At 36.2% G+C, this 13462-nt stretch overlaps 1 protein-coding gene across 12 annotated transcripts in view; it reads left to right on the top strand.

Annotated features, from left to right (window-relative positions):
* The window catches only part of ppp1r12a (protein phosphatase 1 regulatory subunit 12A), a 122608-nt gene extending 120426 nt beyond the window's left edge, over positions 1-2182 (top strand). For 8 of the 12 annotated variants that reach the window (XM_062982664.1, XM_062982663.1, XM_062982667.1 and 5 more), the window contains one exon: positions 1-2182. In XM_062982664.1, the coding sequence (XP_062838734.1) occupies positions 1-123 (123 nt within the window). In that variant the 3' untranslated portion in view covers positions 124-2182. The other 4 variants (XM_008110933.3, XM_008110932.3, XM_008110935.3 and 1 more) reach the window with 1 other exon arrangement.
* Positions 2183-13462: the final 11280 nt, after the last annotated feature.

The following is a 13462-nucleotide window of genomic DNA, read 5'->3' as shown; positions in this document are numbered from 1 at the left end:
ATATCACATATCTATACTTTTTCCCCTATCTGGCAGATGCTACCAGACCTGAAGGCAGACAACCAGAGGTTAAAAGATGAAAATGGGGCCTTGATCAGAGTTATCAGCAAGCTTTCCAAATAAAATTGTTTACTCCAGCTGCAAGTCATCAGATTGCACATAATTAGTAACTCCAGTGGACCACAGCATGGAAGTCACTGGAAGCCTGGGAAGATTTCTTGGAGACTGTCATTTTCAGATATTCTGCCAAATGCCCTTACCTGGGTGTGTGTGTTTTTTAAACAAAGATCATTGTTTCATGTGTAAAAGCAGCTGCTGAGAAGACATAATGACTGAGAAATCTTGTTTACAGCTACTGCTATAAGGAAAGTGTTTAAGGCCAGATAAGCCTCAGATATTTAACCAGTAAGCCTTAGTTGTACATAAACACATGCATCGAAAAAGCTTTCGGCTCTCACAGACAATTACTTTATTTTGTTGTTGTGTCACAGTTCCTGGGTTTTTTTTTTTTCTTATCCTGCCAATTTTTCCAGTTTGAATTTGTGTGTGTGACCTTCTAATTATTCTTGTACCAGAATTTTTCCTTGTACAGTATTTTCACAGCTTTACATTTACAGAGATGTTCACGCCCTTTAAAAATACAACAGGTAGCTAACTAAGCTTTTATTTTCCAGCCCACTGCCGCAAAACAGAAACATTTTGTGAGACCTTTGCTTTCACTGTTGTGCAATATGCATTAATTTCCTATAAAAGATGCTTTAAAAGTCAGTTGAAAGTAGATTAATTATATTAAACTTCTCTCTTTTGCCTTTATTGGTCACTTTTTAAAAAGAAAAGAACAAGGGTTGTAGTGCAAGATGTTAGATCCTGTAACCTTCACCTTCATTTTAGCCGGTACTGAGTGAAACTGTATATATTCGTGTATATTTGTTTGGATTTTTTCAGCCCCACATGACATGCTTGAATATATTTCCCTATGGCAAATGTGTGTTAAAGCAAATTAGGCTGCTCCAAAATAAATGTTTAATAAAATCCATTACTTTTTAATGGTTTAAATTAAAAATTTTATGGAGCCACAGAATGTCTACAAACTATTTTTTAAAACAGCCCTTAGTCATTCTCTCCCATATTTCATTTGAGTAGTATTCACCCATATGAAAAAATTAAGTATAACTTCACTGCATTTCACATATCTATATTTGAGTGCTGTCCAAAACTGTTGTGCTAGCCAAAGTAATCTTTAAGTCATTTGAAAGCCCTAACCTGTTTTTCATATTCGTGTATTGCTATTGCCATGTGAAGAGGCATCTACACCGATAACACCATCCCATCTGACCATTTTATACATTTCAGTGGCCTTTTAAAAAGTACTCCAGTGAAGATAGCTTTTGTTAGAAAAAACAAAAAACAAAAATGGCTTTTCTATTTTCACTAAAACCTACTAAATATAACCATCTTACTGGCCTACAGAAGATTGCCTATAAAAACCACTGGACAGTTCAGCCATTAAAACAGATTGTACATTGTAAAGCTTGTAGTAGCTATTGTATTATTGATGATGTTGTATACTATATTAAATGTGAATTTGTACCCCTTCATTTTAAAAAGGTCATTGTGTTCTACTGCCTAATTCTTGGGGAGTGGGACTTGCTTCATTTTGGGAAGGGAAATGGAGAAGGACTCGCTGGGAGAAGATGTTCACAGTTTCCCTTTGAGCGGGGAGGTTTTTTGAAGATGTAAGGTTTTGCTCTTACTACCAAGCTCAGGATTCTTGATTCTAAAGGTACAAGGATAGTTCTGGGATCTCTTGTTGCAGTAGGTCTGTATGAGTCAAAATATTTAATTAAGATGGACAGCTTTCATGCGCTTTAGCTACTACAGAAACCAAGCAGAGAATTGATCCATCTGAATGGCTGCAACACACCAAGTTGTGTTGTAAGATGGTTAGGCATACTGTGGATTATATTTGGTAAAAGTTTTGGATGCCTGTGAATGATTAAATGTGTATCTAATATTTTAGTGTTTTATATATAGGTTATTTATTCTTTAAAACTGGCTACTGTGTTGCGTTGATTTCATTGGTAGTATTGAGCAGACCTTGCATCTGCATGAAACTACTTGCAAAACCCACTATTTTGCAAAAAATGTATTTTGACATATACAAATAAAATGAATAAAACTATTTTAAATGTGTGGATTTTACTGAAAAAAAGACATTTTAAACCTGTGAGTTTGGTATTTAAATTCCTTGGGCATTTTTTTCATTTTGGATGGAAAGTACTTTTCAGAGATTGTAATCGAATTGTGTTTGCACATCTGTAAATGCAAGAGTAAAATGCCGTATTTATGCAATCTGTAACAAACTGAAAAAATGTTTATATATTTTACATAAACTTGTCTGCACGTAGAAATTATATGGGAACCAGTTTTTTATGTGTTTTGCCATGGTAAAAATGTTTAATCTTAAATGGTTGCTGAAGCCACTAGAATATTTTGTAGCTGAATATACCAGAGATTTATATATAAATTTCCTTAGCTATATTAACAATTCCTCCCTACACCCCCAGAAGATCTTTTTATATTAAATACAGATGTTTATCAAGTTCTCTGCTGAAAATAAACTTTTTCTCTCTTTGCCAGAATGTGAGTGAAAAATTAGACAAGAGATTTAGTTAAACAAGAGAAACCTTATTCATAAATAGTGTGGTCCTATAATGGACAACTGTTATCTTTTCCTGGAGCTCAACAATAATAAACATAAAAATAGTTGGGATGTTACTGTATGTGAATAAACAGAACACTGAAACAATGGAAATATTCAAATACATTTGAGGCTGATTTGCTTGAAGGAAGTGCCCTTTCATAATGTGCTACATTAGTTTGTAGAGCTAGAGCCACATTCTTCAGCATTGGAAAGGGCCAGATTTTCTTGCAAACTGAAACACATATTCAAGTGGAACAGAAGTGGACAAGAAATCTCTTGAAGCGCTGTGTGGTGTGGAAATGTTGTGTTGGGCAGTTTGCCTGCTGATAAATGTAATGCTCAGAACATAAGGTCATAAACTGTTCCTTGGGAGGAAAGCTCTTGCCCTTATGTAGGAAAGAAAACACAGTGCAGAGCTGTGAGCACTGGATAAATTAAAACCAGTATAGCAACACTTGTGTGGTAAAAATTATGCTTTTAAAACCATCACAATAGAGATACAAAATAGTATTTGCACTGTCATTCTCAAGGAAAGCAACTTCACTTGCATTTCAAATGTCTTTTAAAAGCTCAGTTTTTCTCAGTAGTTCTGTTTACACTCATTTGCACTGTCATAATATGGTGTGCCTTTAAGACATTTCTGACTTCAAGGGTTTTTTTTGTTAACATTTGTGGAGAGAGTTCGCCTTTAACTTTTTCTGGAGCAGAGGCAGTCTGACTTCACAATAAAGTAGCATTGAACTCATACTACATGCATAATGTAGGAATATGTAGAGACACACACAGAAATTCAAGCTATTTCTATGTATGTTAAAAAACCAAATTGCTAGTCAACTGCTGAATCAACTGATTATGTAGTCATTTCTGCATTTTAAGCTAATTATACCTGCATTTTAAGTGCTGATAAGAAAATAGTACATTCTTTAGAAAAAGCATTCATTTCCTACTTTTGTCTTGCCACATGTTGGATTGTTTTAGTACATTTGTTGTATAGCTAATTCTAAGTAGGAAAAGGAATGACATTCCTAAGTTAATGCCAGTCTTCCAGATGTCAGACTTATGAGGAAAGGCTGAACAAAATAAATACTATCCATTGTACTTTTTCTCATTAAAGTATAGATAAGCAAGGCCACTTGCTTAAGATAAATTATTTTCGATATATTGGAATATATTGAAAACAACTAAATGAACAGATTGCTGAATATACTGTAATCAATTCCTTTCACAACTAAGTTCTGATTACTGACATTATTTATTAAATATGGTAAAAAAATCTTAAATACAAACAAGGGAATAGAATTTCAAATCAGTTATGTCTTGAAGTAAGTTAGACTAAATCACAGGTATGAAACCTTTAGCTCTTCATAGCCAGTATTGCCATTAATAAAAGATTATAGAAACTAGAGTCTAAGAAGCTGGAGCCCCTTGTTGCTGTGAAAAGGCCATAAACTAAAGTATTAACATATCATACTACTACTTTTGTATCTTCTACAATTCAACTGTGTTTGACAGGACAGTCATAAATTGCACTTAATGAGTAATAATCATAATGTGGAATCTCTCTACCATTCAGAAAATGATCATTTAAATTCCTTGCACATGGGAAAAATAAGGTACAGTAGAGTTTCGCTTATCCAACCTCTACTTATCCAACGTTCTGTATTATCCAACGTAGTCGGTCTTAGTAGTCAATGTTTTTGTAGTTCGCGTTTTCAATACATTACGATATTTTGGTGCTAAATTCGTAAATACAGTAATTACTACATTACGTTACAGTGTATTGAACTGCTTTTTCTGTTGATTTGTTGTAAAACATGTTTTGTTGCTTAATTTGTAAAATCATAATGTAATTTAATGTTTAATAGGCTTTTCCTTAATCCCTCCTTATTATCCAACATTTTCACTTATCCAACCGGCCCGCTTATATTGGATAAGTGAGACTCTACTGTAGTATAATTCTTTTTAATCCCATAGACATCAGTTGTAAATGGTTGGCTTTCAATTGAGTTTGTGTTTGAACAGCATCCTGCCATAACATTGAAATTCTACTGGTTTAAATGGGCCTAGTCAGGATTGAAGTATCAGTTTTTGCCTTCCTGAACTAAAAGAGTTATATTCCTTTCTGTATAAAGGAGAAAATTGACTTCTTTCCTGTATGCCGCCATCTCAGGATCTATGTAGATCGCCCACTTCTAGTTCTATAGGAAGCCTAGGATGCTGCTTTTATCTCACTTTGTGATGTGGAATTTCTTCCTTACCTTAACCTGCTGTGCATCCTGATTGTGTATTTCTTTAAAAGAAATCGCTCCTGATGTGATATATTTCTCCAAGTTCTGGTGCCCACTTTCCCTATGTTCCAAGTATCACTGTTTTAAAATATGGGGTGTTTAATATTCTGTCAAGTTACACTGACTGGAGTATCCTTGTCTTTTTGTGCTACTCCGTCACATAGGAGGGCACTCAGCTTTAAATAGACAGTTGTGCTTGGTTCAGTTTTGACTGGACCAATATATCTCAGAGTTGTTTTCTGTGGAATAGGAGACCTTGCATTTTTCCTATTAACTTTGACTTCTGGTATGTGTACATCCTACAACTATATACTTTTAAATGTATGTGAAAAGATAACAGCTCCTGGTAGTTCTTAGTGAAGGAAAAACCTATTTTAGCTTCAAACTTTAGGACAGATGGAGCACAAATATTGCAAAAGATATTTTGTTAGACCAGGCTTCCGGTAAGCTTTGAAATAAATTCTAATTTTTGCCAGCAGATGGCATGAATGAGCTTTTTCTGGCCAAATAGTTTTATATCACTAAAAGCAGTGATACTAAGTGCTACTTAAAGCAAATATTATCATCTACCCTGTTTCCCCTAAAATAAGACATCCCCAAAAAAAAAGACCTAGTAGAGGTTTTGCTGAATTGCTAAATATAAGGCCTCCCCCAAAAGTAAGACCTAGCAAAGTTTTGTTTGGAAGCATGCCCAGCGCCCACCAAACAATACACCATAGCATGCAGGATTGGTAAATGTACATACCAGTTATATATGGAAATAATGGTAGTAACAAGAAATTCTTGACAGAAGTCACATTTTGTCTGATTTGGTTATGTTGGTTTGTGATGACAACTACTGTACAGTATAGAATAAATATTCATTTTTTTGTTCAACAATAAATGTGAATTTTTCTTCATGGAAAAATAAGACATCCCCTGAAAATAAGACCTAGTGCATCTTTGGGAGTAAAAAATAATATAAGACACTGTCTTATTTTCGGGGAAACACGGTAGTATTTTAATAGCTTATTTTAGGGATAGATTTCCATTTTAGAGCATTTAGGCTTTCAAAGCAGTTATAGGAATATGTGATAATACATTAATTTACTGAACACTAAATATAGATTCAATATAGTACTTTGTATTTCTTCTTTTATATCATGTCTGCCAAGAGGCTTCGTAAGAGTTTTGTTGCTTGTGGCCAGTTATCCTTGCATCTCTCCTTTGGAGGAGTGGCTCTTTTCCTCCCAGGTCACTAATTAGTTGAGGGTCTCCAACCTCTTAATGCCTTCTTTACATAGTTAACATTCCAGTTTCACTACTTGCACAACTTCCATTACTGTTTTCATTTGAAGCTCTCCAAAGTAACATACTCAATCCTTCCATTTTCACTAGCTCTCTGGTCTTATTTCTTATCAAGGTAATCACAGAAGCTTAGAAATCTCCTCCTTGCCCTTTCTTTATGATCCTGCTAATGGTTGAAAGGCAATGTCACTGTTCTGTTTTGCTTCTCCCCAAAAGCAACTGCATTGCACTGAGTTAGACCATTGCTCTGTTTAGCTCTCTGCTGCCTTTACCAGGATGGAATCACTCCAAATAAAAGGGTGATAAGTTAACATATGAACAGCTAACGCTTCCCATCTGGGGTTACCCTAATTCGTAGTGGATCACAGGGTTTCAGGTGGGTCATTAGCCTGAGGACCGATGTTATGTTTTGAACCTTGGGTTGCTTCTGTGCAAAGCCTGCCCTCTACAATACAATTGGATCTGCTGTTAGCTCAAAACATATCCTTTGCAGGAATATTTCTCCATCTCATTTAACAAAGATCTAAAAAAAAAAAGCAATATTAAGCCAATTTTACATCATAATTAAAAATTATACGACCGTGGCAATGATTTTAAAGTAAATAGTGATGTCAAAGAAAAAACAGAAAAGGATTTGCATTACATACAGGGTCAGTCACCAGTGAAAAGCAACAGCTTGGTAGCTGATGAATAGTCAAGCTAATTAAAAGGAAAACGTAATAGAAAACTATTCATTATTAGTAAGGAGGTATGCTGAAATCTGTGAGGAAACATGGCCCTTCTAATTTTCTTACATTGTAAATCCCATCACCCCTAGTCAATATAGCCAAGGCTGAAAGGTGCTACTGGTTTCCATATTACCAATAGAAGAGGCCTCACACATTCCTGCCCCTTATTCAAAATGATACATAAATCCTAGGGAGTTTTTTTTTCTTTTTTTCTCTAAGAAGTATGAGTGAGTACATGTGAGTCAATTTGTGTAATCCCCAGTTTATAACATTTTAAGTTTTCTCCAGAAATAAATACATATTCTCCCAGCATGCCTGTGCAATTTGATTGAGACAGGAGAGCAAGGAGGGTAAGTTGAGAGACAGGAGTTACTTTAGTTGTGGTGCGGAATTTTGAGTGGTAAGAAATGGTGACGACTGGTTTGCTTTTATCCACCTAGGCTTAAGGTGTTAGAAAAATGAAAAAGCAACAGCAATCATCTTACTATGAAGAAAAAGCTTCCTTTGCTTGTTTGGAAGGGGAAGAAAACTTTTGCTATTGTGTGAAGGAAGGAGCTTCCTTTGCCTGCTTTGGAAGTGGGGAAGGAAGAAACTGGAATCTCGGAGTTTAGGTACTTCTCAAATAGGTTTCTTCTGCTTGTTCAGGTGAGTAACTGGAGACTGCTTGAGAAGCACAGCCGACCTTTTCCCCTCACTTTGGAAAAGGCCCAGCAAAATAATACGGCTCTTACCGATTGCTTTGTTTGCACCTCTGTTTGCTCACTATAAATCCCCTTGGAATCAGGAGATGTTGCCACTTCTCGAGAGCATCCACTCATTTCTTTAGGTTCTAGCTGTAAGCTCTGATGTTTTATACTTTAAAGTCAGTGGTTATTTAAAATTTGTGGTGGGTTGAGTAAAGTCACTAACTTTGGGGCTACTTCAGATCTGTCAGAACATGTTCCCTTGATCTCTAATGATTGCCTATGGAACTTGCTCACCCCATTTACATCAGATTCAATTTACATCACAAGCCCAGGAACACTTTCTTCCTGCTAAGCTCCCTATTCTTGGTGAAGCTGAAAAATTTAACTCTGTGTTTATATCAAGCAGTGGCACTAAACTAGAGTTTTCAGGGACTGAAAAGGGGCAGTGACTGATATGTGTTACGTATAATCTCTGGTTGAAAATAAAACAAAAAAATGTGTTGGCAAAACCATCCTCCACACACCTAACCAGAATGTTGCATTTTCCATCTCTCAATATTGCCACAATTGCAGGTACTACAGAAGCCAGCTCCTAATCTAATTAGGCCTTCCATGATTTTTGTAAATTAGAACAAAATTTCCTATCAACTAATAATCAGCTTCCAAATCTCTCGAGAAGCTTTTTATTTGTTAATGATCTGTAGACTTGATCATAGCAAATTTCTAAAGCTTACTGCACAGAAACTTCTTCATCACATTGGATTGCTAAGATTATTCTTAAAAGTTTAACCTGGTTTTATTTTTAGCCATATCTTGCTTGAAATGTCAAGCATTTAAGCATGAGAGAATAGATTAGGTTTTAAGTAGTAGCTGAAGTCAAATGAGCATTACATGTTTGCAGCACAGAGCAAAAAAATGGTCTCAGCAACCCTCCCAACAGATTACTACAAAGCAGCCAAGTAAAGAAAAAAACAGAAGAAGAGAGAAAAGTAAAAGCGAGTATGGCAACTAGTAAAAACATGATTTAGATTGAAGCTGACAATGAGCCAGTAACTGTTAGATTGGACATTAATATCCTGAATATTTTCCCCTTTGAAGCCGTAAGGTGGCAACAGCTGGAATGCTGTGTCTATGATTGAGTCAATTAAAACAAGTTAGAACACAGACCAATAATGGCTCGTATGTTTGCAACAGATGCAAATGAACTCTTCCATAAGGCACAGTCTTTATGACAAATACGAAAAGTCTACAGCTGTCCAATTCCAATGGTATTTTGTTGGGCCCTGTACTAAGAATTGGCACTGAGCAGCAAGGAAGACAATGTACAAGATGCTGACATGGAGGCCCAATAAAACCAATCAAGGCACCTTTGTTCTACAAAATAATAGTTTGCTGCCAGATTAGTAATGCATCCCTTTCTACACTTTTATATGTGGAAATAAATTTCCTTTCCTAGAGGTTAAGTTTTTTTTAACATTCTGATCTTACATAGTTTCCAACAAATGTGTACATTTCTTCTTGTTTATGCATCTTCTTACCCTTGGTCCTATGTTTCATTGCTAATATATCAGGCATTTACCAGCTTGGGAAACATGCTGGCAGTGCAAGGTGTGTGTACCTTCAAATTATCTGTTGACCTATGACAAGTCCATGAATTTCATAGGGTTTTCTTAGACAAGAAGTATCCAGAGGTGATTTTGGCAAATTCTTCCTCTGAAATATAACCTAGAGCACTAGGTATTCATTGGTAGTCTCCCATCCAAGCACTAACCTGAGTTTACTCTGCTTAGCTCATAAGATCTGATGAGATTGAGTGCTTTTAAGATATTTTCCCAACCTACCTTTTATTTGTATATTTAAGGCTGTGTTCCTCCTGTGGAGGCACATAATGCAATGGTAAACGGCTCTTGAGCTGCATCTGCACTGTAGAATGAATGCAGCTTGGCACCACTTTAAGTGTCATGGCTCAATACTCTGGAATCCTAAGATCTGTAGTTTGGTGAGGCATCAACCCACTTTTGGCAGAAATGACTAAAGACCTTGTAAAACTACAACTCCCATTACATAGCATGTAGACATGGCTGTTAAAGTGCTGTCAAACTGCATTAATTCTGCAATGCAGATGCACCCTTGCTCAGATCTATCTGACTGATCAGGATCTATATGAATTGAAATTTGCTGATAATCACACTATTATCACAAACTGACTGTTTTACTGAAATATCTAGGAACTGGAATTTATCTTCTTTTGTTTATATTGACATTTTATAATGCATGTTATATGTATTTTTCATATCAGAAGGTCACTTTTCTGCCCTAAAAGGACCTCCAAAGCAGCAGCTAGTAAAAAAACAAAATGTGCAATCAAATGTTTCCTTTGCCTTGTTCTAGGAATGTCTGCTCTTCAAACTGTGACCGCTGCATTCCAATCTCTCTCGTGGCAGACAGTCTGGGAGATTCTTCATATAGTTCTAGCCGTGTCACCCCAAGGAAAGTGCAGGGCATTAATGTTTTGGGGGAAGAGACCAGGTGGATCAAGTTTTCTTGTCTGTAAAATCTCACTGTCTGAGCAAAATTATCATGAGATGCAAACTCATTACACTACATAGTGCAAGATCTCCCTAACAGATAAATTAATCTGTCGACACCTGATTTTCCCTGCATAGAGATACTGTTGATACTGATGAATATTTATTTTTAAATATATCCAGTCTGCAGGGCTTGCTTTCTAAAATACTGTCATTAATATTAGGAATTTGAAATAAGCTTCTAGTGCTAAGGCCTTTGTTATGAATTTCCTGAATGGCCAAATGTTCTGGAATGATTTGCTGTTCAGATTTTATACAGTACAGTACATTTCTTTCTGATAAGCATATTGGACAATGATCTATTTAATTTACAAATATGCAGACTGACTGAGCATTATAAGTTACAGAAGCAAATATCATACATTATTAGATTCACAGTAATGCCATGGCCATCACAATATAAAATTAAAAAATTAACCAATTCAAGGTGCAAGTTATCACCTATAAAGACCTGAATGGTTCGGGACCTGCCTACCTTCGTGACCGCATGAACCTGCACAGTCCCTAAGATCCTCTGGGGAGGTTGCTGGGGATGAGAGAGAAGGCCTTCTCGGAGGTTGCCCCTCGCCTCTGGAACTCCGTCCCCAGGGAAATTAGGCTAGCACCCACCTTATCAATTTTCCGGAAAAATCTAAAAACGTGGATGTTCCACTGTGCCTCGACCCCAACTAGGACATAAAATCTCACTCTTGCACTTTGCTAGTATTCTCTATTATGCTCTACTTTACATTGTTTTCCACCCCTAATCCCTGTTGTCTGATTTTGCACTTTATCCGTCAGCCTTATCTTCAAAATTGATTAGCACTAGCCTATTCATCCATGCCTAGGAACTGACAGCTATTTCAACTTTAGTGGTTGTTTGAGGGTTGATTTATTTTTGTTCTAATGTTCCTGTTTTCTGTTTTTATGTTATTGTTTATGCACTTCTATGTACTATGTGTGTACTTAGTATGTTCATATTTGATATTTGAACTATGTTGATTGGGCTCATCCCCGTGTAAGCTGCCCCGAGTCCCTTTGGGGATATGGAGGTGGGGTACAAAAATGAAATTATTATTATTATAACTGTGCATGAGGAACTCATGCTCCCAGTCATTTAGAAATACACAAAACTCTCAGTTGACCGGCACCTATGGGAATTGGTACATGTACTATACCATACCATTAACTATGTACTGATTAATATTGAAATACAGTAATTAAAAGTGAATTAAAACAAAGACAAATTCAACTTGATGTACCACATTTTACTGTATTATAAAACTTGTTTTACTGTATTATCCAAATTCGTTTATTTAAACTACTATTTTAAAGTATTGGAGCCCCCGGTGGTGCATGCTGAACTTTCTGACCAAAAGGTCGGCGGTTCGAATCCAGGGAGCAGGGTGAGCTCCCACTGTTAGCCCCAGCTTCTGCCAACCTAGCAGTTCAAAAACATGCAAATGTAAATAGATTAATAGGCATCGTTCCAGCAGGAAGGTAACGGTGTTTCATGCGATCATGCCGGCCACATGACCTTGGAGGTGTCTATAGACAACGCCGGCTATTTGGCTAAGAAATTAAGATGAGCACCAACCTCCAAAGTCAGACACAATTAGACTTAATGTCAGGGAAAAACCTTTACCTTTATTTAGTATTTCTCTCAATTTCTTTTGACGATTGCAATACAGAAGTCATACTCTTTTGGGGCCATATTGTCTGAGAGGTTTAGAGAGCAAGGTAGTTTGCATTTTAAACCTATTCCAATCTACAAATTAAAAGTCATATTTTCCCCGCACTGAATTACGATAGTGTATTCCTTTTATGTACAGTCAAAGCTCATAATTATATTGGCTGCACAAACGTTGCAGTATCTAGGCTTTCCCTTCCTTATTGCACCACAAACAGGCCTAGATAGTATATATGAATCTGTAATGCATCAGTAAAATAAATTTTCCAGCCTAACCTCCACCCCAAGTTTAATTTCACAAATTCACATTTATTTTATTTCCTGATTTTGTTTCCTTTGTCCTTTCAACTATGAATTTCACTTGGGGCAGTTTTTTTTGACCCAGTCTTAAAGACTATTGTCATAAAAGTGGGGAAAGATCACATATAGGAGAATAAAAATGCAGGTGATAATGTTTACTTTTAAAAACAGAAGTTCTTAAACTGGTAGATTAAATTACTTGTTCGGTTTATTTTGGTTGCTTCTATTAATTACAGAGCTGCAGCCTTTAATCAGCTTTAATAGATAGATCAATGAATAAACTTTCATGTAACAGTAAATCCTACAGTGTCAATGAAACCTACTTCCAAAAAGTGTTGCCTTCTTATTTTATTAGTGGGAAAAGATCAATTTTAACCAACAGTTAATGGATTACAATCACAGATTACTTCCTAACCACAGAAAAAGATAAAAGAGAGGAAAATGCTTTTCTAGGAGAAATTATAAATTGTAAGCAGAGTTCTGTGGGTGTACTACATTGGCCTAAGTAGGCCAGTGTAAGCTGTAGTAGAGGAAGAAGGCAGCAGACATGCAGGAAATAAGACAATGGAAAATTAGCCTACTTGGAATTAGATTTTTATCTGCATTCCCTTCCAATGCTGGGCAACCCTGGAAAAAGTCAAACTGCTAATTTAGTGTAGCAAGTGGATTCTGTCCAAAGGGGTTTCTGAGTATAGGCATGGGAAGTGGAATCTGAACAGATGAGCTACCATATTTCACAGAGTTTTCTGAAATATTCCTAGGTGAAATCTGCCATCTGCATTAACCATATACAGTAGGCCAAAGCTTTCCAATTTGTGTCGCAACATATTACTGTGTTGTCTACAGTGTGTAGGTGTGAACATAAGTAGAAACCTCTGAGTCTACCTGTTTTAAAAATATAAATGAAAGGTTTTCATGAGATATGTTGTATTCCCATACATTTTGTTATTACAACTTAAATTTTGTTATTACAACATAAGAATGTGTCCAGTATGTGTCCACATTTCTTATAGAGCAGTGGTTCTTAACCTATGGGTCCTCGGGTGTTTTGGCCTACAACTCCCAGAAATCCCAGCCAGTTTACTAGCTGTTAAGATTTCTGGGAGTTGAAGGCCAAAACATTTGGGGACCTTACAGGTTGAGACCCACTGTTATAGGCGTTTGTTTAACCTCTGGTTTGCTAGTTAAACTGAATTACTGTGTTGCAAAATG

The sequence above is a fragment of the Anolis carolinensis genome, chromosome 5 (genome assembly GCF_035594765.1).
Source record: "Anolis carolinensis isolate JA03-04 chromosome 5, rAnoCar3.1.pri, whole genome shotgun sequence".
NCBI classification, from domain to species: Eukaryota; Metazoa; Chordata; class Lepidosauria; order Squamata; family Dactyloidae; genus Anolis; species Anolis carolinensis.
The sequence above is the reverse complement of the archived record's forward strand: the minus strand, read 5'-3'. Positions and strand labels throughout refer to the sequence as shown.